The sequence below is a fragment of the Paroedura picta genome, chromosome 4, assembly GCF_049243985.1.
Source record: "Paroedura picta isolate Pp20150507F chromosome 4, Ppicta_v3.0, whole genome shotgun sequence".
Taxonomy (NCBI): Eukaryota; Metazoa; Chordata; class Lepidosauria; order Squamata; family Gekkonidae; genus Paroedura; species Paroedura picta.
In genome coordinates, this window is record NC_135372.1 from 69,535,336 (window position 1) to 69,559,560 (window position 24,225).

The window sequence follows — 24,225 nt, forward strand, 5'->3', positions numbered from 1 at the left end:
TGAGCTGTGATATAGAAATGCATATGGACAAACTGGAATGTTTCGAGTCTACTGTGGAGTAAGATATTTTATACAGAGACTAGCTTCAAAGCCCGTTCCTAAGAACGGGCCTTGAAAGGGCCTCCTCCCCTGGCCCTTTGGGGAGAGGAGGGACTTCAGTAGGGTTTAATTCCATGAATCCACCGTCCTAAGTGACTGTTTCTCTAGATGAACTGACTTCTGTTGCTTGGAGATTAGTTGTAATCCCAGAACATCTCCAGCTACTACCTGGAGGTTGGCAACACTACTGGTAGCTAAACAGGTGTCCATGTTGGAATGCTCAGACAGCTCCTGCACAGATTTAGCATGGATGGAAGTTAGCAGTAGGAAGTATTACGTTGTCGCATCATGTGAGACTTCAATGTCATTGTGAATGTGATTTTCATTTGACTTTTACTCTTACTAGCGCCATCACCAGGTTGAAATAAAAAGAAAACATGAAAATTCAATGAAGAAAGAGCGCATTCAAAGACTAAAGGTGAAGATATTTCAGTTTCGTGTTACAGAGAGTTTCAAAAGCCTGTTTTGTATAAGTGTGGATATGCTCAAGCACACATACACACACTCAAAAATACACTCTGTTCCTAGGAACATTGAAAACATTTTAATTCATTTATCTCCTTTCTTGATATATAGAAGCTTTTCTTTACCCGAAGGAGTCTCAAAGCGGCTTACAGTTGCCTTCCTTTTCCTCTCCCCACAACACACCCTGTGAGGTGGGTGAGGCTGAGAGAGCCCTGATATCACTGCTAGGTTAGAACAGCTTTATCAGTGCTGTGGCGAGCCCAAGGTCACCCAGCTGGTTGCATGTGGGGGAGTGCAGAATCAAACCCAGCTCACCATATTAGAAGTCCGCACTCCTAACCACTACACCAAGCTGGCTATACCCTACCTTTCTCCCCATTGTGGCTCAAAGTAGCTTATATTGTTCTTCTCATTTTCATTTTTTTCCTTACAATAGCCCTGTGAGGTTGATTAGATTAGCAGTGTGTGACTGGCCCATGACAAGCCAGCCATCTTCCATGACAGTGGGACAATTCAAACATGGATCTCCCAGATCCTAGTCTGATACTTGGACATGACATTGACATTTTGGATACAAGATTTCTTAGGAAATGTGTGGTAGATTCTGTATACTGATAAAACTACCAAGTTCTTATTTATTCCACATCTTCCTCTCATCCTGTTCTTAATACTCTTATGTCTATATTCTGCCTGCCTTTATTTAGTCAATCTTTTTTTGTGTGGTAAGTCATAAGCATATTATACAAGAAGTTTTTAAAAACAATTATCCATATTCCCAATGTAGTTACTAGTCTTGACTCTGTTCTGAGACTGATGATCAAAATACTGATTTAATTGCCTGGCAAAGTTGTTTGCTCACAACAGCAGGGTTACAGGGAGCATCCTTATTTCCTAACAGAATTATTTCTCAGGCAGCTAAGACTAACAATTTTCCCTTCATCTAGGTGGAACGATCAAGAAGGTCAGCAGAAGATACAAATTTCCTGCTTTCTCCTCACCCACCCACTGCACCAAAGAAACATTATGGACGCCGCAAATTAAGTGACAGAGGACAATCAGGTCATTTGGTGAGTATATAATGAGGACCTGTAGGGCAAAAGATATTCCATTACTGATCTGTCCTATATTGAGGCTCCCAATTATACCATCATCACCGTGATGTCTCCTGTTTGCTGCACTGGAGGAAGATCACAGCCCTTTATCTGTTAGACACATTTTTATCCTTCTACTCTTCCCACCAGCTCATATGGAGAACTGTTGCATTTGGTCCTCACAATCACTCAATGAAGTAGCTTAAACTGAAAGACATCAGTTTGCTAATGGCCACCCAGCCAGTTTTGACACTGAGTGAAGATTTGAATGTGGCACTCTGAATATTTCTCTTGTACTCAAGCAACTACTGACTCTTTTAGGTATAAATTAATGTTATTGTGCTCGAGCTGTAGAACATTAGTATTTAGATCTAATTGACTTTGTTTCACAGCGAAGATATTCTACAAAGCGTATTCTCTGTTTCTGCATATTATTAAGTGTGGATAATTGCAATGTATTGTCACTACAGCAGAGCAAACAAAGCATCCAATATGATTGTCTTCCTTTCCCATTTAATATACTGTGTATAAGCTGCTGTGGGGCTATATATTTTGAAATACGGGCTCCTGAATGATATTTAGGCTTCAGCAATGTCCATGGCTACTTGCAGTTACATGTATCTCCTCCATTTGTTTATATTGTCTAGGGTACATATCCTCGACCAAGCACTGCACCAGGGAACATACAGCATCCAATCCGACTGCAGCCGCTGTGCAGCAATGCTACAACAGAACCAATCCTCCAGACTGCTTCAAGTTACAGACCAAAGTTCTCAACATGTGAAAAAGTGCATCATTTTGCCAGTGGGGTTAGATTTTGCTGTTTTATAAGAGCACTATGGTAGAAAGTATTATTATCAAATATATTCGGTATAGTGAAACACATCTAATTACCTATTATGTTTTCCCTCCCCAGGACAACTGATAACCAAAGAATGGATATTATTTAGGTTAAGGAATTCAATGACTAGCATAATTTTAACTCCTTATTGGCTAATGATTAGGCAGAAAGTTTTGCCATATTTGGGGGGGGGGCGTTGTACAGGGGGTACTGTGGATGCAATGGCCCACTAAGTTTCAAATCAGTTTTTTTTCTTTAAAAAACTAGTAGGCTTTTATTTTTTCACATGAGCATTCTTGTTTAAGAACTAGATACTTGATTTTGTAAGTAGGACACAGCATGGTGTAGTGGCTAAAAGCTATGGCTTCTAATCTGGTGAGCTAGATTTGATTCTGTGCTCCTCCACATGCAGCCAGCTGGGTGACCTTGGGCTAGTCACAGCTCTGATAGTGCTGTTCTGACTGAGCAGTCCTGTCAGAAGCTCTCTTAGCCTCACATACCTTACAGAGTGTCTGTTGTGGGGAGAGGAAGGGAAGGTGATACGTAACTTGCTTTTATACTCAATTGGGCAGTAAAAAGCAGAGTATAAAAAACCTTGATAAAAAAAATTCACACATACCCTTTTGTTAGTAGACAGTGAGTACGGAAAGATGTTTCAAAAGGATAAAAGGCAGCTTAAAGCGGGGGGGGGGGGGGTAGCAAGCTATTTTAGCAAGTGATAGAGAGAGAATGCCTCTCTGTGAAGTTATTGCTTCCCTCCAAGCAAGTTATCCAAGGAGAGTGGGGTACCATTTGGAAATGTTGTGGCCCCACATAGATAGTAGCTAGCTACAATCCTGATTTTTACTCAAAGCTTTAAACTGTAGCTCAAGTACTTCAGAAGAGTATTTGCAGATATGCACCTTCTGTGTTCAAGTTTTGTCAAAATTTGTTCGAAAGTTTGGCTCCTTTCCTGTCACTTTTTGGATATTAAATTTAATTTTGCATTTATTATCAAGGAGGCTTAAATGTCTCCTACTTTTCAACATAACTAAAAATCCAGTAATAGAACATCCCTTTAGTGCTTAGGTTTCATGCACGTTTAATAATTGTTTAAAAGCAAGCTTTTTCAACCAGGGTTTGGTGACAGCGCTGGAAGGGTTTCCCAAATGGGTGGGAGTTAATTAATTTTAATATATTTTTAAAATTTGTTAAAAATTTATTGGGTAATATGACCATATACAAACATGTCAACCTGCCCCCCAATGGCCAGTAACGGACCTGCAGGGTATGGGAAGAGGAGGGGTCCTAGGTGAGCATGCACTATGCTTCCCAACCATATTCTGCACAATTGCACTATTTCTAGGGTTTCTTGAAGTCTGAAGATTGTTTCAGTGGTTTCTCAATGTTAAAAAAGTTGAGAAAGGCTGGTTTAGAGGGACACTTTTTGCACAGTCAGTGCCCATACAATCATATGGACAAGAAGCCAATAAAAAGAAAGGAAAGCTAAGGTGGTCAGGAAACTAAATTCTGCATGTAGTGCCATATTTTATGCTTTGTTAGCAGGCCACACACCTCCAGATTGGCCCAAACATCAGACAGGCCCCACCCACTCTTTGCCCACCTAACCCTTACCCCTTTATTTATACAATGAAGCTGTATAAAGATAAGGAGTAGTGCTAAAGCAATGGCACAAAATACGAATTTGCACTTTACATCAGGCCAGAAATTCACTTACTTGTATGCACATATAAGCTATTTAATTCAAGACACAATATCGAATATATTTTTAAATTTAAACAACCAAGGGAATTTAGAAGAACAAGAACAAGAACAAGAAGAGTTGGTTCTTATATGCCGCTTTTCTCTACCTGAAGGAGTCTCAAAGTGGCTTACAGTTGTCTTCCCTTTCCTCTCCCCACAACAGACACCCTGTGAGGTAGGTGAGGCTGAGAGAGCTCTGATATTATTGCTTGGTCAGAACAGATTTATCAGCGCCATGGCGAGCCCAAGGTCACTATCTGGTTGCATGTGGGGGAGCACTGAATCAACCCCAGCACACCAGACTAGAAGTCTACACTCCTAACTACTACACCAATGACAGTATGATCTCCTTGTGATACTTGCACTTATGAAAATAACCATAACCCAACTTCAAAAGACATATTTGGAACAATAATTAAGCATATACAACTACAGTGAATATGTAACAATGCAGGCATGTTGCATTTGAGCAGTCCATGTCTCAGTCTTACTGAGCAGTGTCTAGCCAGTCCCTTGAAGATGTACCAACTATCAGCTGTGCTCTATCTTGGGATGTCTTCTGTTCTTTACAGGAGTTTTTGCTATCCCTAAAATATTACTATATACTTCCATAAAAAGGAGTACTTCTGAATTGAGACTGCTTCTCTGTGCAGCTCCAGGCCTTCCAGTCTCTCAGCGAAAATTATTTATGCAAATTACAAATAGTCCCAACAACAATCGAAATGCAGACTATCATCCTTATTCTTATGGTTTCTGTATATATTTGTGAAACAGCCTCGGGGGTGGAATGTGTCTGGCAGTCCAAGTTGGAATAGGGCCAATCAACGCTGGCTGCACCCTGATTGGCCCTGCCCCTACATCTCCTGCCCTCCCTCCCTGGACGCTAGGCTAGCCATATTCCTCTCGGAGACGCCAGACACAGAGAGACACACACTGAGCCCTGCTAGACCGAACACGAGCCCTCATTCCCTCCTATTGTTCCTGCTGTGAGGGAGGCAGTGAGAGACACAGAAACAGCTGCCCAAAGCTGCTGACAGACACAGAGAGAGCCACCCCTGCTGCGATGGAGGGAGAAGATGGAGGGAGAAAGAGACAGACAGAGAGCTGTTCCAAACTGCACACCAGCCCTTCTTCCCTCCTAAGAACGAACCCTAGTTACCTGCTATGTCTCCTGTTGCGAGGCACACCTAAACACGCAGCAAGAGGGAGAGAGAGATACACAGAGAGAGATCTGCACTTCCTGGTGTCCCCTGGGTCCTAGCGCCCATTGCATTCCTGTTTGCAATGGACTTTCTTGCTAGTTTGATATAAACACAATCCTCCCTTTCAGGAATTAATAAAAAATTCTCATGCCTTGGAATATTAATATATAGTTTTCATACAAAGGACTACTTCTCAGGTGAGAGTACTTCTCCCTGTATCTCCAGGCCCTCAAATTATAATCAAACAAAATGACCTACAGTTGCTCTTAAAATTCAATTATATGTTATGTTTTCTATCATATATATTTTAAACTCCCACCCCCTTGCAAATACAGTGTCTGGAATTGCTTATTGAGTAGGTATGGGAAGAAAGGCAAACTAAGTCTTTCCTCTCTTACACTTTGCTTGGCGGCAAGCTCCCCCACCTTCAAGTTGCTTTTAGTCCTGCTGGGAAAGATGGATAGGTGTCTGCATTTTTTTCTCTATGGAGGTAAAAGAAGTTCATAGATAGCCTTTTCTGTGGAGTAAATTGGCAAGGGAGGAAAGATTGACATTTCCCTTTTCTTATAACATCATTCTCTTCCTTAATAAAGCAATCCCAGATCCTGCATTTGCAAAAAAAATAATTTATGTCATAAATATATAATATACATAAAAACAGATGAAACTGTAATGTTTAGTTATCCTTACAGTCGGATTATTGCCTCTGTGACTATTACCTATCAATTAACATGATTTCAGGGAGAGAAAAATTTGTTAAGACCAACCTGTTCAATGGATTATTCATCTGGAATATCCCCATACCAGCTTCCCATCATTAACAATTATGTGATACCTATTCCACCGCCACCCCCTAAAACTGAGAGGAATATCAGTGTGATGAAATTTGGAACATCAAGAGGTCGACGATACCGCCCAACAACTGCACCAAATGGCTTGGAACAATCGTTAATGAAGGTAATAGATCTTTTCCTTCCCAATATCTCAATGTTTTTGACCTACATGGTTAATTTCATAATATAATTTGCTAAGAGCCTCTTGTGGAGCAGAGTGGTAATGCAGCAGACATGCAGTCTGAAGCTCTGCCCATGAGGCTGGGAGTTCAATCCCAGCAGCCGGCTCAAGGTTGACTCAGCTTTCCATCCTTCCGAGGTCGGTAAAATGAGTACACAGCTTGTTGGGGAGTAAACGGTAATGACTGGGGAAGGCACTGGCAAACCACCCCGTATTGAGTCTACCATAAGAATGCTAGGGCATCACCCCAAGGGTCAGACATGACCCAGTGATTGCACAGGGGATACCTTTACCTTTACCTTTTACTTTGTTAAGTATTTAAAGAAATGATGAAATATTGGCTTTTGTTAAGAAGAAGAAGAGTTGGTTCTCATATGCCGCTTTTCCCTACCCGAAGGAGGCTCAAAGGGGCTTACAGTCGCCTTCCCATTCCTCTCCCCACAACAGACACCCTGTGAGGTGGGTGAGGCTGAGAGAGCCCTGATATCACTGCTCGGTCAGAACAGTTTTATCAGTGCCATGGTGAGCCCAAGGTCACCCAGCTGGTTGCATGTGGGGGAGTGCAGAATCGAACCTGGCATGCCAAATTAGAAGTCCACATTCCTAACCACTACACCAAACTGGCTCCCAAAAGAGGGGAGAAACCCCTTAACTGGTATGTAGTTCAATTAAGTGTACTTTGAATGAATGCAGTTTGTTCATTCAGATTCTGTTTCACTTTAGATTCTCAGTGTTATACCCTTAAATAAACTGAAATGTGATTCTGAGAACAGTGACAGTCCTTAGAAGTCCATATGCAGGTGGAAAAGATGTTTTAACTGAGGATATGTGAAGCACAGTCAAAGAACAAATCCTCACACAAAATTGCTAGTCTAAGTTACAGGTCTTGCTGGTGCATCAATATTTCATTTCCATAATACTGTGCAACTGAAAACACGTGTTAGCATTTGGTTTGTAGTGGCTAACAAACTTTGTTCTTAGATTCTGGGACTGTAAATTTAGTAAATATATTAGTTGGAGCAACATCCATGGATCTTCCTGAAATTCAAACCCAGTTGTTATATGGTTAGAAGACTGCATTACACTATGCAGGTTTGCTCCCACTATATATTTACAGCTCTTTGCTAAATATTTTTTTTCCAGTTTGTTGGCTAATTTATGTCATGAGCTTTTTTGCTAAAAGGCTTGAGTGTGGCTTTAGTAACTGAATGTATTGGATCCACTGATCATTCTCCACTGGTACAAAGGTATTTTGGCTTTCCACATAGAGTGGAATAGAATCATAGAGTTGGAAGAGGCCATACAGACCATGTAGTCTAACCCCCTGCTTAATGCAGGATCAGCCTAAAGCATCCAGGATAAGTCCGGCTACTGCTTGAAGACTGCTGGTAAGAAAGAACTCACCACCTCCTTAGACAGTCGATTCCACTGCTGAACAAAACTGACTCTGAAAATTCTTTCCCTGGTATCTAGCCGATATCACCCTACACGTAGTTTAAACCCATTACTATGAGTCCTATCCTCTGTTGCCAACAGAAACTTTTTCCTGTCCTCCTCTAAGTGACAACCTTTCAAATATTTAAAGACATCAATCATGTCCCCACTCAACCTCTTCTTCTCCAGGCTGAACATTCCCAAGTCCCTCAGCCTTTCCTCATAGGATTTGGTCCCCAGGTCCCAGATCATTCTCGTTGCTCTCCTCTGAACCATCTCAATTTTGTTCACATTCTTTTTGAAATGAGGCCTCCAGAACTGCACACCAGTACTCCAGGTGCACTCTGATCAATGTGGTATACAGTGGGACTATGACATCCTGTGATTTTGATGTGATGTCTGTTGATAAAGCCCAAGACTGCATTTGCCTTCTTTACTGCCACATCACACTGTCTGCTTATATTTAGCTTACAGTCCACAAGCACCCCGATATCACATTCACAGACAAAGCAACCCTGAAGTGTATCTCCCATACAGTATGCATTTTCCTCATTTTTGTGGCCTAGGGGTATAGTAACCGGTGAAACCATACCCCTGGTTTGTTCTGTATAAAACAGACCCTGGGTTGTAGCTAGTGAAGACCATACCTTTAGACTGTATTCTATGGTGCCAGAAACCCTGGAACAGTACCTGGGACAACAGATCTCATTGTGGAATGAGACTATCACATATGTGCTTCTTCTGCAGGGAAGGCCTCCCCTCCCCCCCCCCCCGGCGAGCACATGGTGGAGGTGGCAGGTGTGCTCGGCGGGCCACGGGGAAGGCCTCCCCATTCCCCTCCCGCCCAGCAAGCATACGGCTTCTCCGCAGCCCGCCAAGCACACCTGCATGGCGGGTGTGCTTGGTGGGCTGCGGGGAAGGCCTCCCCATCCCCCCCCCGGTGAGCACGCGGCTTCCCTGTGGCCCGCCGAGCACACCCACCGCCTCTATGAGACAGCGGATGTACTCGTTAGGCAATGGGGAAAGCACCCCTGCCCCTTGCCACCCGGGGTGAGCGCTGCTTACCCGGGCGTGTGGACTCCTCTTTGGAGGGCCCACATGGTCTCCAGGTGGCGCAGTCAGCTCCTGGAGGTGGGCACTCCAGGGGCCGGCCTGGCCCACTGCCTGTGGTTTCGGAGGCTCTGATTGGCCCGGACAGCAGCCCCAAGACCTGGACAGCGCCGCCCAGATGGACTTTTCAAAAATATGTAGAGGAACTGTGGCAAGGATGTATTCACCTAGATCAAACCAGGTCCCAAGTTTCCCAGATCATTCTCTTTGGTCACTTTGATCCTGGCCATGCTGGATCAATCAACCTTTTGTTCATCATATCAAAATGGCACCTGTATCCTTTGTCCAAAGCCCACTTTTAGTCTATCTGACTTTTTACCATGTATCTGTCTAAGGAAAGGGAATATAAACCCTTCCTTTGGGCATCATGCATGTGCTCCCCTCCAGCGACACTTAACTCAGATGCTGCTCTTATTCACGTTGCCTTGCCCCTCCCACCCTGGCCAGTCTCAGCTCATGCCCAGCTTTAGCCTCTCTGATGGCTGACTGACAGTGCCTAGTAACCTGCAGATACTTCTCTTTAGAGGTCTGTCCTTCCTTCTATTTCCTTTTTATTTTCCTTTTTGAGGAGGGGTTGGATTTTTCCAATTTTCCCACTGCAGACCCCAACACTCTTCCTGGGGTGGTCCCCTAAATCCTGGGGAGAGCTGTTCAGGAAGTGTGGAGCAATAGCAGAAGGGAGGAAATCTTCATTTGGATCTAGCCCTGTAAAATCAAAAAGTAAGGGCAATATGAAAGAGAACCAGCCAAAATTAATTTCTCCTCAATTTTGTACAAAGTAAGAAAGTTCAAAGTAGAATATCATTGTACTTTTCATTTAGCTAATTTCTACACTGTCAAAGCCAGCCCTGGTTAGTTTAAGGTGGCAGTGGCATTGGGCCTTTACTGTATGGAACACATGGCAAGATGATGGATGATTGATTTGGATTTTAGCAGAACAATTGTCCATGCATAATATTCAGTAATTTGTTGCTTCACTACATGTTCTGTCTGGTCCCTCTGTCACGTTTTTTCTGGCCCTTACTTGAAGGAAGTCAGGGTGTTACACATGTTTTTCCTTTCTATGTAGTACATACTGGTCTTTTAATAGCACAATGCAGAGTCAAAGCCTGGTGATACAAAAATGCAGGTATTTCATTGGATTTCTGTGCTCTTTGAAGCAGGACACTGGCAAGTTCTACAAGCCTCAGATACATACTAATGCATACGTTACCATGATCTATTTGGGGAAAACCGTGCATCTGTGCCATGACCTTTTTGATTGCCGAGATGAAATAAAAATATATCAGCAGCACTGTGGAGGAGAAAATGTTTGTGTGTACAGAGGAAAAGTGCTGGAGGGAGGTGAGCATAATTCTGGCAAACTCTTATTTCATATAGATAAACTGTTGAAGTGGTAGCGAAATTATTTTTTTTCGAAGCTCAGTCTTGTTATGTGTGTCCAGGGACTTATATACCAGCTGCCTCAAACTAAGTCTGGATTTACTGTTCCATGATTGAAAATGAGGCTGCAATTACTTTTGCAAATTATGGAAAAAGGGTTGTACAGGAGTGATTTAACAAAATACTGTGGGTTAGATTAATTTTGGGATGGAGATGTATGGTTAATAAAATGCTTGCTGGGGTAAAATGAATACCAAATTATCTGCTTACATGAAGCTGTAATATATCAGTATGAGATGTTTATTGCTCCAGAAGGGGAATGAATACACACTTGAGGTTTGATTCAGAATCTGAATCAATGGGGAGTCTGTTGACTTAAGCAGAGCTGTTTTGGGTGTAATCATAAATGCAACCTGCAGAAGAATACTATGCTAGGTAGAATTAATGTAATGCAATTGCACTGAGGATGGGTTTCTATTCTACTTGTATTTGACATTTATTTAGCCCCTTCCTGTGCTTGATGCTGTATACAGTATAACTATGTTCCATGCCAACAAGTTAAGAATCCACAGTAGATGGACAAGACAGGAGTCTGGGAAAAGGCCAGGATTAATGGGTGAAGGACAGTCAGTTGACAGTGAAGAAGCAGGCTAAGATGATAAAGGGGGAAGCCTTTCTATAATAACTGGGGCTAAAGAAAAAGAGAAGGCAGCAGTGACCTGGTAAATGGAGAAGTTTTTGTATATATCCAAAACTGCATGCCAAAGGAGTAGAAATAGTGGATTGGGCCGCACGGATTTGTTCCCCTAGAAGAGCCTCTTGCATCTAGGTATTATCTCCTGTAATAGAGAAAAGCACCACTGGGATCCATCTTGTATCCAATCACTCTACTTGGTTAACTATGGGAACTTCTTCTATTACAAACAGCCTTCCTCTGGAGGAAGAGGCTCTTTTGCTGGAGGAAGCCTTGTGATAGAGGAAGGATTCCAAGGTTAACCAAGTAGGGTAGAAGGAGTGAGTGAGAAGATGACCATAGTTGCAGATAATTTATACAGAACAAAAGGGATATGGAAAGATACAAGGGGTAGTAGTAGGACATATGCTGAGAGGAAAGAACTTTATTGAGAGTGCTGTGAAAATAAGAACTTAATGTTTCCTGTGTTGTGTGACAGCAAAGCAGCAGAATGATTTAAGATCATAGTGACAATAACATTTGGGGAATGGAAAATAGAGTAACAGGGAAGATCAGGAAGGAGGATATTAAATTGGCTGAAGTGACATGTGGTTGGAACATTGGCAGAAGCCTAGTAATAATCAGAAAAGTGGATCTTTGGGATATTGAAAAAAGGAGCACGATCTTATAACCACTTGGAAATGGAAAGATGTGTACATATCCCCTGATGGATTAAAAATGGCTCTGGAGATCATGTCAAAGTGGAGTGGGTCTATTGTTCTCAGTGGAGAAATTTTTGCTAAAAAGCTAGGTAAACTTATTGCTGAGCAAGTAGGATGGGCCCGTGGCTCATTTAATTATCCAGTTGAAATCATTGTATTCCATATTTCTATTGAAAATGTCTAAAACAGTTAAAGAAGATCTTTTTAAAGGTTTATTAACACAAATAGAATATGAAATACAATATTAAAAATATGACACTCTCTCATGTTTTAAAAAGCATCTTTTGATAAGCACAGTTTTGAGTAATAAAATCAGAGCTAAATGGAGAAAAACTGGCAAATCTGAAGCCAGAGAATAAAATGTAACAGTCGTCATGCATAAGGCAGAGCAAATTATTTATCGATATGGCAATATATTGAAATGAACAACATTTACTAATTTGTTTATATGGCAACATAATGAATGTACTGTTGAGAAACTGTTGATGAATTTTATTCTAGACCAGTGTTTCTCAAACCTTATGAACTTGGCTCCTCTTCCTATCTCACAAGTAGTTTTTACTGTACAGTTCTTCCTGTTGTGAAGCATTTTGTTCAATATGGGAGTAGGCTTGACTTTTTATTCGTCATATCTTGAAAGTAACTGCAACATGAAGAAAACTTTGTACAATTCTCTCCATACTTAAAATTGAGAATTGAATGTTTAAATATTGCCCCACATAAAAACTTCCCAGCTTGTTGAATGTTATCACATCAGGGAGATAGTTTAATGCTAGTCTTCTTCCTAATGGACTACCCTCAACATGCAAAATCTTTGATGTAGTACACAAACATACCAACTCCCACCAGACAGCTCTTGGAATAACATGCAACTTGTTTTTTCTCCATGAATGTGCTAGCTCTTAACATTCTTTAAATGAAGTAAAATAGCAACAACCATTTTGTTTTCTCTAATTCTAGATACTTTCCACTTTACCTCCAAGCGGCACCATGGCTTTCCCTTTAGCCTCACCTTTTATCTCAATGGAATGCAAGTGAGCCGGTTAAGTTCTTGCTGCGAATACAAGCATCGGAAGGGTACTCGGCTAGGAGGCAAGCTTGGACACTTTGGTTTTGTCAACGTGGAAAGATCATCTCCTTGTTATAAGTATGGATAATTGGCTATCATTCATTTAATTCTTTTGAGACCTTAACACTACTTAAAGCAGACACTGAAGTGAAACATCTCTCTAATTTAATTATATAGAAGTTCAGTAGAACCTAAAAGAGAAGTAAAATGTATTCTAGCTTACATGAGTTCTGATTTCATAAGATAAAATCTTTTGAGTTTGCCACCGAACTGTTATTTCAGGTCACTGTGACTCCTCAGGTATCTATGTGCCATCTTAGCTCTTGTTGATTTCAAATTCCAGAAGGATAGCTATGCTTTTCTTGTACAACAGTGTACCCCATGGTCTCTGACCCATGTATCTGAGGGACCATGTATCACCTTGTACCTTCCTCAAGGTCTTGTGCTTTGCGGGTGCAAATCTGCCAGTGGTCCCCAGCACATGAGAGGTACCCCTTAACAAGGTGGAATGAGCTCCCGGAAGAGCTGAGGGCCCTAATGGAGCTTTCAGAGTTTCGCAGGGTCTCAAAACAAAGATCTTCCACTAGGCATTTCATTGAGGCTAGGTCAATTGAGATGAGAGGCCCCTCCTGGGCTTCGCCATGACACCTGGCTCCCCATGTACATCTCCTCTGAGGCACTTCTTGGGGGTTGTTGAGCGGGGGGGGGGCAGGGAATGAGGGTTGTGTTTTGCCATTTGGAAAGGAATGATTTTAAGGAGTGTACTTGATTGTGGGATTCATTACTGTAACTCGCCGTGAGCCAGCTTGCTGGGAGTAGAGAGTAATAAATCAAATAAACAAATAAATTAAAAAAAATGGGAAAGCCTTTGTTCGTGATTGGACATTGGTGGTTCTTAGTTTAGAACTCCATATCTTTAGATTACAGATTTTCTTTTGGAATTGGTTTATCCTTGTCAATATTATGTCAGTTTCAGCCTGAAAGCTGCCTGTCCTAGGGGGAAAAATCAAACACAGGTAGTTATTCCAAATAGAGGTTGAGATGTGTCTTTCAGGTCATAAGCTTTAAGATATTTGTCAATAAAATGCAATGTCTAAGATTAGCCTGTGACCCTAGAATGGTTTTTATCTTTCCCAGTAGTGCATGGCTTGGTTTGATTGCTTGACTCATGTGAAGTTATTTTGTTTACTCAAACTATTTTGCAACATGTTTTTCCTCTGATGTTTTTCCTCTGATTCTGTTATCTGTAGTGGTATGGTTTGATTTGAGGGATGTCTGTAGGTTAATAATCCTACCTTACAGTGGAGAGTTGAATGGAATAGTCTGTTAATCCTTTCCAACTCTTGGTCTATAATTACCTGCCCCCCATGCCCCTCGGTCATCACAGTTTATAGATCCAACCTGTAGTTTCTAGGCTGCTTAAGAAATTTGATGTTCACAAAAAATTCATACCTTGCCACACATTAATTTACCTCTTCATGTAAAACAAGCTGTTCTTTCATTCTGCAAAATGTTAAATTTTTTTAGGGGAGCCACAAAACCTCAAGGGTTACAAGGTAGTCAAATTGGCTATGAAAGAGTAGTATGTGGAGGATACAGATACAATAATTTAAAAATCTTTATTGGGAAAAATCTTAAATTGAGAGACTGGATCTGGTAGTGACAAAGACAACTGGAGCTAGAGAATTCAGTTGTAAGCTCCAACCTAGATACAAAGTTAAATCATTTTTAACTTCTAGCCTTTCACCTCTGCCTTGGTTGACAGCCAACTGCTTGATATGTTCTTATTTTAAAAATTGTGTTTGGAGAAATGGTGAATTAGACATGCTGGTGACATTATTTTTCAAATAAGGCAAGTAGATACTAGGGATTAAGTTGGTGTGCAAGTTGGGGCAAGCTTGGCTTCTCCTGCAGTGCAGTTTAAACAGGGAGCTCTCAACTCCTGCTGCCCCAGCTGATCATTTCTTGCTCCTTCTGCTATTAGCTGATCCTGGGCTCGTTCCTCTTCCAACTCAGTGTAAACCAAGCTGCAAGAGGAGCCAGCCCCAGCTGAGGTGGGACAGAACCTTCAGTTCCCGCTGGCCTGGTTGATCGGAATAGTTGAACATTCTCAATAAAAGCTGAAAAATCTAGCTTTTATTTGAACTCAACCTTATTTGTTGGATGATCAGATTCTTTAATTTGTAATCAGCTTAAATAATACCTGAAAATGCTAAGAAAATACGTTGGGGGTATTTTGGGGCTCAGTTTATGCCAGATGCACACTGGTACCAGGGTACAAAAATGTGATTCAGTTTGTGGTTCTCTGACAAACCAGTTTGTTTTGAAGTTTGTGGATCTAGCAGACCTCATTTAAAGGGATCACAGTCCTTTAAACTGGGTTTTCAGAAAGCAGCAACAACAATTGAGTGGCAGGAAAGCCAGGTACAGCAAGAAGCAAGCCAGCCATGAGGGATGCCCAACCCATCTGGCCTCTGGGCTGGAGCAGTCTCTGATGACACTACCTCCCCCACCCTGGGATCCTGGTGTGGGCCTGAGCAGTGCATTGCCATTTTGGCTCATGGCCCTAGTCCTGCTGCTGCATGGCTTGCTGCAGCCAATTCCTTCAACAAACGCTTCAACTGGCTACTCCTTATCCACTGCTAGCTTTCTGTGGAATGTTTGGAATTTTGCCTCAGAGTAACTTTAAATGCACATGCACCAAGTGCAAGTTAGTAACACTCCTGGAGGGGAAGGAACAGAAAATGGAAGAAAGACTGCCCATGCTTTATTCTAAAAGGGAGGGTGAAGAGTTTTTAGAAATAACTCATGAAGCACTTTTTGGAGGGCAATTGGAAGAAGTGGGAAAGGCACCTCACCAAGTAGAGAAGAATCCAGTTCAAGAGGACAGCAGATGGAAGTATGTTACCTAGAGCAGTGGTCCCCAACCTGCGGGCCGCGGCCCGGCGCCGGGCCGCAAAGGCCATGGCGCCGGGCCGCGGCTCCCTCTCCCCGCCCCCCCCTCGCAGTAAAAAACTTCCCAGGCCGCAAGCTTGCGGCCCGGGAAGCTACTTACTGTGGGAGGGCGGGCAGGGAATCAGGGCTGGGCCGCGCCCGTGCAGGCCGCGCCCGCTCGGCCCGATCCGTGGGTGCGGCCCGCGGGCACGGCCGGGCGCAGCTCTTGGGTGCGGCCCGCGGGCGCGGCCGGGCGCGGCTCGTGGGTGCGGCCCGCGGGCGCGGCCGGGCGCGGCTCGTGGGTGCGGCCCGCGGGCGCGGCCGGGCGCGGCTCGCGGGTGCGGCCCGTGGGCGCGGCCGGGCGCGGCCCGATCCGCGGGCGCGGCCCGAAGCATGGGCGTGGCCCGCGCGGGCGCGGTCCCTGCGGGCGCGACCCGATGCCCTGCCGGTCCCCAGCCTAATAAAGGTTGGGGACCACTGACCTAGAGGTATCAAAAAATAAGGAGAGATTCTGCTCCTCTGACATTTAGAAACCATTTCCATGATCTGCCAGTAGATAGTGACTCTGGACTACAGGAACAAGAACTATTCCCCCAACTCTCTTGAAGCTCAGAAGATGTTTCACAGGCTCCTATGGATGAGAGGACTACCTCTTCTGCTCCCCAATGTGCTAGGACTAAGAGACGCGTGCTGGCGATTAGAGATTCTCTATTGAGAGGAGTAGAAGCCAAATTATGACAACCAGATTGTTGGCCTGAGAGTTGTGTTGTCTACCTGACACAACAATCATGGATGTCACGGAAAGGGTGGAAAGACTTGTAAAGCCCAAGGACAGATATTCCTTTCTTCTCATTCACTTGGAGGAGTCACTTGGAGGAGGGCAGGATGCTGTTTCTGTTGGCTGCAGAGGAGAGGACACGCAGTAATGGGTTTAAACTTCAAGTACAACGATATAGGCTAGATATCAGGAAAAAAAATTTCACAGTCAGAGTAGTTCAGCAGTGGGAAAAAATGTCTTTGCAAAGACTCTTTTGGACCTGGTGAGGAGGGCTCTAAACTAAGTCCAATGGGGGAGTAAGACATACATTCAAAGCCTAGTTCAATGAAGATAACTGTAGATAGGAACATTACAGATTTAAAGGGAATGGCACATATGCAAGGAAATATTAATTTACAGGAAAGTTCAAAAACTGAACGCTTGGGGTACTTGTATGAAAGATTACAATGTCTTTATACTAATGCACAGAATATGGGAAACAGGCAGGAAGAACTAGAAGTCTTAATAACGGAAGGGGACTATGATCTAATAGGCATTACAAAAACCTGGTGGGATAAGTCTTACAACTGGAATAATAGGATTGAGGGATACAACTTATTTAAAAGGGACAAATAAAGAAGGGGGAGGAGCAGCACTATATGTTAAGTACATATATACTTTTGAGGAAATATATGTATCTGAGCATGAGAGTTCAGCTGAGAGTCTTTGGGGAAAATAAAAGTAGGAAATAATAGCAATATTATGGTGGAGGTCTGCTATAGACCGCCAGGCCAGGTAGAGGACTTGGATAAGATGCTCCTAGACCAGATTACAGAGTTCTCAGACAGACAGGATCTAGTGGTCACGGGAAATTTCAATTACCCAGATATTGGTTGGAAGACCAGCTCTGCTAAAAATGAAAAGTCCAATGAATTCTTGACTTGTCTTGCTGACAACATCTTTTCCCAGAAAGTGGAAGGGACAAACAGCTTTCAAAACAACTGAATAATAAAAAGACAAATTTAGGAAATGGAAGGAGGACCATTTAACCAAGGAGGAATATAAATTAATAACCAATGCTTGTAGGGAGAGTTTTAGAAAAGCTAAAGCTCGGTATGAACTTAGGCTAGCAAGAAATGCAAAAAACAACAAGAAATGGTTCTTTAGTTATATTTAAAGTAAGAAAAAGAATAGGGACATGGTAGGACCATTGCGGGGGCCAGAAAGTGAAATTGTAACAGGTGATGAAGAGAGGGCTGAATTGCTCAATTCCTACTTCTCATTCTTCTCTTGCAAGGGGAATTGTGCTCAACATGGCAAAATCATTTCATGTGATGAGGTATGGAAGTTGTGGCATAGGATCATTGTAGGGTTAGTCCATAAACACCTAGTTTCTTTAAATGAAACAAAATCTTCTTGGTCAGATGAATTGCATCCAAGGGTATTAAAAGAACTTGCAGATGTAATTTCTGAGCCTCGGCCCATTATTTTTGACAATTCTTAGAGAACAGGTGAAGTGCCAGAAGACTGCAGGTGGGCAAATGTTGTCCCCATCTTCAAAAAGGCGAAGAAGGAGGATCCAGGTAACTACCGATCCGTCAGCTTGACATCTATACCTGGCAAAATTTTAGAACAAATTGTTAAACAGTTGGTCCTTGAGCAGCTTGAGCAGATAGCTGTAATTACTAAGGGTCAGCGTGGCTTTCTCAATAACAAGTAATGCTAGACTAATTTTATTTCCTTTTTTGAGAAAGTTACTACCTTGCTAGATCATGGGAATCCTGTGGAGATTGTTTACCTTGATTTCAGTAAGACTTTTGATAATGTTCCACATGATATTCTTATTGGCAAGCTGGTAAAATGTGGTATGGATCCTATTACTATTAGGTGGATCGAGAACTGGTTGACAGATCATACCCAAAGGGTGCTTGTAAATGGTTCATCTTCTTGGAGAGGAGTGTCAAGTGGAGTGTCTCAGGGTTCTGTCGTTCAACATATTCATAAATGATTTGGATGAAGGAATAGAGGGGGTGCTTATTAAATTTGCAGATGATACTAAACTGGTAGGGATAGCAGACCCACCTGAAGACAGAATTAGGATACAGGATGATCTTGACAGGCTGGGAAACTGGGCTAAAGTGAATAAAATGATGTTTAATAGTGAAAAATGTAGTTCTGAATTTAGGTAGGAAAAATATACAATAGGATGGATGAGACTTGTCGTAGCAGTTGTAATGTGTGAAAAGGATCTGGGGGTCTTAGTAGGCCATACACTGAATACGAGTCAGCAGTGTGACTCAGTAGCTAAAAAGGCAAATAGGATTCGGGGCTTTATTAAAAAAGAGTATAGTATCCAGATCACACAAGGTGATGTTACCACTTTACTCCACTCTGGCTAGACCTCACTTGGAGTACTGTGTTCAGTTTTAAGCAGCAGAACTGAAGTAAGATATAGAGAAACTGGAGTGTGTCCAGAGGAGGGCTACGAAGATGATGAAGCATATGGAGACCAAGTTGTATGAGGAAAGGTTGAGGGAGCTTGGTCTATTTAGCCTGGATAGAAGATGACTAAGAGCTGATATGATAACCATCTTCAAATACTTGAAGGGCTGTCATATAGAAGATGGAGCAGAGGTGTTTTCTGTTGTTCAAGAAGGTCAGACCAGTGGGTTTAAATTATTTCAAAAGCATATTCAGCTAAACACCCAGAAGAAGCTACTGACAGAGCACTTGCTCGGGAGGTGGTGAGTTTTCTTTCTTGGAGGTTTTTAAGCAGAGACTAGATATCTGACAAAAATGCTGATTTTATGAAATTTGGCAGATTCTGAGTGGTTGGGCAGGAAGGGATGTACTAGTGTTTGTCTCTCGTGGCCCTTCCATGCATACCCAGGGAATAGCTAATTGCCACTGTGGGATGGTAGGTGAATTTCCTCCAGGACCAGGCTGGATTCTGGTAGGAAGGGATGTGCTAATGTTTGTCTCTCGTGGCCCTTCCTTGCATACCCAGGGAATCGCTGATTTCCACTGTGGGATGGTAAGTGAATTTCCTCCAGGCCAGGGTAGATTCTGGAGTAAGCAGGTAGTTCTGCATTTTGCATGGGTTGCACTAGATGACCCTGGAGATCCCTTCTAACTCTTTGATTCCTTCACTGGTCTCCTGGGTCAATTCCCAATGGGAGCTCTGTGGGGGCACCTTCAGGTGACAGCGGCTTATAGTCGCCTAGGCTCTCCTGGATCACAGGGCAATGGATGAGTACTTCCATTGTTGAAGTGGCACCCTTTAAATCCCTGCATTCTACTCTGGCCAGGAACTGGTACAAACCCCATTAAGTGCTTAAAGTTAATGGAATTCTGTGACAGTGGAAATGTAATGGACTTTGGTTCCGGAAGCATGAACAGGACAATATTCATCACAAATCTTATTTCATGTTTCCGTTTGTTCCCAGGTTATAGTTTTTAACCAAAACCCACTGTGGAATCTATAAGAGAGCCAGTTTGGTGTAGTGGTTAGGAGTGCGGACTTCTGATTTGGCTTGGCGGGTTGGATTCTGCACTCCCCCACATGCAGCCAGCTGGGTGAACTTTGGCTTGCCACGGCACTGATTAAACTGTTCTGGCCGGGCAGTGATATCAGGGCTCTCTCAGCCTCACCCACCTCATAGGGTGTCTGTTGTGGGAAGAGGAAAGGGAAGGTGACTATAAGCCGCTTTGAGCCTCCTTCGGGTAGAGAAAACTCTTCTTCTTCTTCTTCTTCTTCTTCTTCTTCTTCTTCTTCTTCTTCCTCTTCCTCTTCCTCTTCCTCTTCCTCTTCCTCTTCTTCTTCTTCTTCTTCTTCTTCCCTAATCAGTTACTAATAATAGCATAGATTTGTCCATTGTAACTTAATTTAGATAATACCCCCTAGAACTGTATGAAGAAATGGATAGTTTTAAGAATGGTTTGCATTTATAGGATAAAAATTGATCTGGGAAAATGTCACCTCAAAACTAATTTCAATGAGTTTGAAAGAAAATTTATGTAAAATAAGTTTGCTGAGGTATCTTGCAACTCAAAAATTAATTATTATATACATAAATGTATCAGATGTGCACTAGAGATGTGCTCTGGGATATTCAGGTTTGATACATGTCCAAAAGTTAATCTGTTTTGGGTAAAAGAGAGTTTATCATAGATATCCTTCACAGTAATACAGCTTCAGATCCTAAGTAATTCCTATTTAAAAGGATAGGTAGCTGCTTTAGATATTGAATTATTCTGAACTCTTACAGCTGCTCAAATGGTAATAGTAGCATATAGGGGGGGGGAAGGATCCCTTTCTGTTCAAGGTTAGATTAATTTAAGGTGACCAGATTGTCCCACTTTTGGAGGGACAACTGGGGATACCTGGCAAATTGTACTTACGTTGAAAGTAAATATATCTGTACACCGCCTGTGGCGCCGCGGGCGCCACGGACTAAATAAAAGAGTAAGACGTTCTGGGGCGGGATGTGTCCGGGATGAGGAAGGGTCCGGATTGGACCCTACCTCATGACAGACAATCGGAGGGACCAATCGGCAGGCGCTTCTGATTACCTTAGTTTAATTGCATCTGGAATCTAGCCTTACTAATTAAATTAACATATTGCCCAAGTATGCAAAGAAATAATTTATTCAGTAAAAAAACATTTGGAAACCCTGGGTAATTTTTATTATCTATTGGAATGAAAAACTTATAGCTTTGACATACCCATGTGTTCTTTTGAATTATTGTAAACACCCTGCTCTCTTTTATTTCCCCCTTTCTTTATATTAGGTTATTATGTAGTATAATGTATGCAATGATTACAATAAAAACTGAAAAAACAAAAAATAGATTTTTGATCACAATTATCTTTCAGAAAATGGGTTCTTCAAGATGTTGCCTGGTTGAGAAAGATACTGACATTTGCTGAAGTTGCAAAATATTGATTAGGGTTAAATCAGAACCCTTCTTTGTGTCTTTAACAAAAATTAAGGCCAACATGGATTATAGCTATTTTTTCTTAGAAATTTTAATTTTAATTCCTTCATTTGCAAAGTAAGGTCAGGCAAGAAAATGCATTGCACATTTTCAAGTTTTTGTTTCAGTCTTACAAGATATTTTAAACACAACAACAAAAATAGGAGAAAAAGGAAGAAATGGGAACCCCCATAGAGCCAAATTACATTTTAGATAAGCATATTCCACTATACACAAATGTTTCGCCCCTCTTCAGACTGACATTTGCATGATTTATGTAAATGTTATGCTATCTCTGGTGTGACAACAGCTTTCTGGAGTGCAAAGCATGTGAATTAGGGAAGACTATATATATATCCCCCCCCCACACACACACACAGCAAATGTCCAGACTATCCACATACTTGTTAATGTGATTATTTTTTTTTTGCCTGAAAGCTAGCATGAATGTCACAAAGAGTCTTCAAATTATGCCTTATTTAAGGAAAATGTTTACTTATGACATATCTGTCATGGCTTCTCCTAAGAAACTCTGGGTTCATTCCTAAGGACACACTTCTCGGAGTAAGCTGTGTTGAATAACTTTGAGAAGACCTACTTAGGATTTCTCCCTCTGACCCATTATGCACGGGGGTTTTAACTCGCATTCGGGGTGGAATGGCAGCGACTAAAATCACCGATAACGCACGGTGCCGGTTGCAACTGGCAACTGCAGATGCGATGCACGCCGCTAAAAAAGCCACGTTAGCGAAACGCGGAAGAAAGCGCAGCTTCCGGGTGACCGGGGCGCAACCAGAAGCGGCGCCGGGGTCGGCGCGTGCATAATCGGTTACTCTGGGTTTTCCCACCATTGCATCCTGTCCCGTGCATAAGCGGTTTGCTTCGCTTCTTCCCCCTCTGCGTTTTCCATGTGACCCGAAATTGCCGTTTCGGCGGCCGTGCATAATGGGCCTCTGTGAAGCAGAGGGTTTTAATGCACACTGAACATTGTCTTGTCCTAGTATTGCAAAGATTAGTCACTAGTGACAAACTGGCATTAAGTAGGGGAAGGGAGAGAGCATTCATAGTATATAGGCCATTACATTTATATAAATGTTCAGGCATCAACTTTTACAATATGTCAAAAATTATCTTATAAAATAACATCATTAAAATCTGGAATAAACATATACCATACATTAGTGTCCATAAGCAACCTTCTGGTTGTAACTGCAAAAACAAATAAAGTATGCAATTTTAAATAGTAAACATTTATTTTATGTTTTAAAAAATGTATTTTTATAACAAAAAAGTCTTCAAAGTGGTTAACTATTAGATAAATAAGTAATGGCATAAATCTGTAACAGCGGGAGCTGTTATATAATTCACTAAGGGCTAAGTGGACGAAGAGTGGGAGTGGCCTGTCAGACGCGGGGCCCAATCGGGACACGCAGCCCAGCCTCTGACAGGTCTCGCCCACTCAGGACTTTGGCCTAATCATTGGGGGGGGGGATGAGAACAGAGGCTTGGACAGGTTGTTCCAGCCCTTTTCGCCCCAAGGCTGTCCTAACTGTCATGTCCAACTGCAAATTGCCTCAGAACCCTGACAGAGCTTGCAGGAGGCTGGAGAGTGCTCCCCCTCCCCCCTTCAGGCCTGCTGCGAAGGAGCCTCTGACAGGCCCTGACTGAGGGAAGGAGGCCTTTCCAAGAGCAATGCCAGGAGCCTGAGGGCCTTCCTTTTGAGGGTGGGGAACTTTCCCCTTCTGCCAAACAGTTGGTTGACAGGGAGGCCACAGAAAAGCCCCTTCTCACTTAAAATACTGCTCTGGCTGGGGGTTAGACACAGCCAAGCCTTGTGTCTTTCTTCTTTGCAACTCTCTGCAGATTTGAGGCCTACTGTACAGCGTTATTCTGCAGACGAAACTGGTTCTTTTGTCTCCTGTTTCATCTGTACAACAACTCTGTGCAGTATGCCTCAAGTCAACAACAACCTGTGTGGGAGACCTTAAATGTGTCTTCTCCACCATAACCCTGTCCAAAGTAGCCCCTTCTGCCTGGGGAACTGGTCTTTATACTCTGCAGATGACGTGTAATTCCAGGAGCTCTCCAGGCCCCACCTGGAATTGGTTGCCATGTAATCTCCCCCTAAGAAGAGTCTCCAGTCTGATTTCCCCTTTGCATATCTGAAGACATAGCTCTGGAAAGCTCATCTGCAATCACTATGCCACAATATCTAAAAGTCAGTCTTCTCCCACACCTAACAAACATTCTAAACTACAGGTTCTTGACACTCATATCTCCACACCCATGCCCTCATTCGTCACCAGGCCACCACAACCTCTCACACAACACACACATTCAACCCCATGCTTTTACAGACAGGACAACTCCTCCCCTTCCTCATCCCACCGCCAAGCTCTAGTGCCTGTTGTATTCCTGGATACAACGGGCATCGCCCCTAGTAATAACAATAAGATAACATAGGTACATAAGTGGAAGAGATTAAAGATCAGTGTTGTAATCAAAGCTAGGTACAGATCTACTATCCCCTTATCCCCCCCCCCCACCAAGAGTATTAAGATTGGCAGATCAAGATCTGCTAAGGATCCCCTGGCCAAAAGAAGTGAAATTGGTCTCAACCAGGGCCAGGGTCTTTTTGGCATTGGCCCCAGCCTGGTGTAACTCTCTGCTGAAAGAGATCAGGGTCCTGCAGAGCTGTTCCAGCAGGCAT

The 24,225-nt window shown here is 42.7% G+C and overlaps 1 protein-coding gene across 11 annotated transcripts in view; it reads left to right on the forward strand.

The window, feature by feature from the left end:
• Nucleotides 1-24,225, forward strand: part of ERICH3 (glutamate rich 3) — a 96,232-nt gene that overhangs the window by 26,732 nt on the left and 45,275 nt on the right. For 7 of the 11 annotated variants that reach the window (XM_077333314.1, XM_077333315.1, XM_077333318.1 and 4 more), the window contains 6 exons: nucleotides 446-517; nucleotides 1,509-1,631; nucleotides 2,303-2,464; nucleotides 6,183-6,398; nucleotides 10,160-10,343; nucleotides 12,738-12,924. In XM_077333314.1, the coding sequence (XP_077189429.1) occupies nucleotides 446-517; nucleotides 1,509-1,631; nucleotides 2,303-2,464; nucleotides 6,183-6,398; nucleotides 10,160-10,343; nucleotides 12,738-12,924 (944 nt within the window). Of the gene's footprint in view, nucleotides 1-445; nucleotides 518-1,508; nucleotides 1,632-2,302; nucleotides 2,465-6,182; nucleotides 6,399-10,159; nucleotides 10,344-12,737; nucleotides 12,925-24,225 lie in introns of those variants that run through there. The other 4 variants (XM_077333316.1, XM_077333319.1, XM_077333317.1 and 1 more) reach the window with 3 other exon arrangements.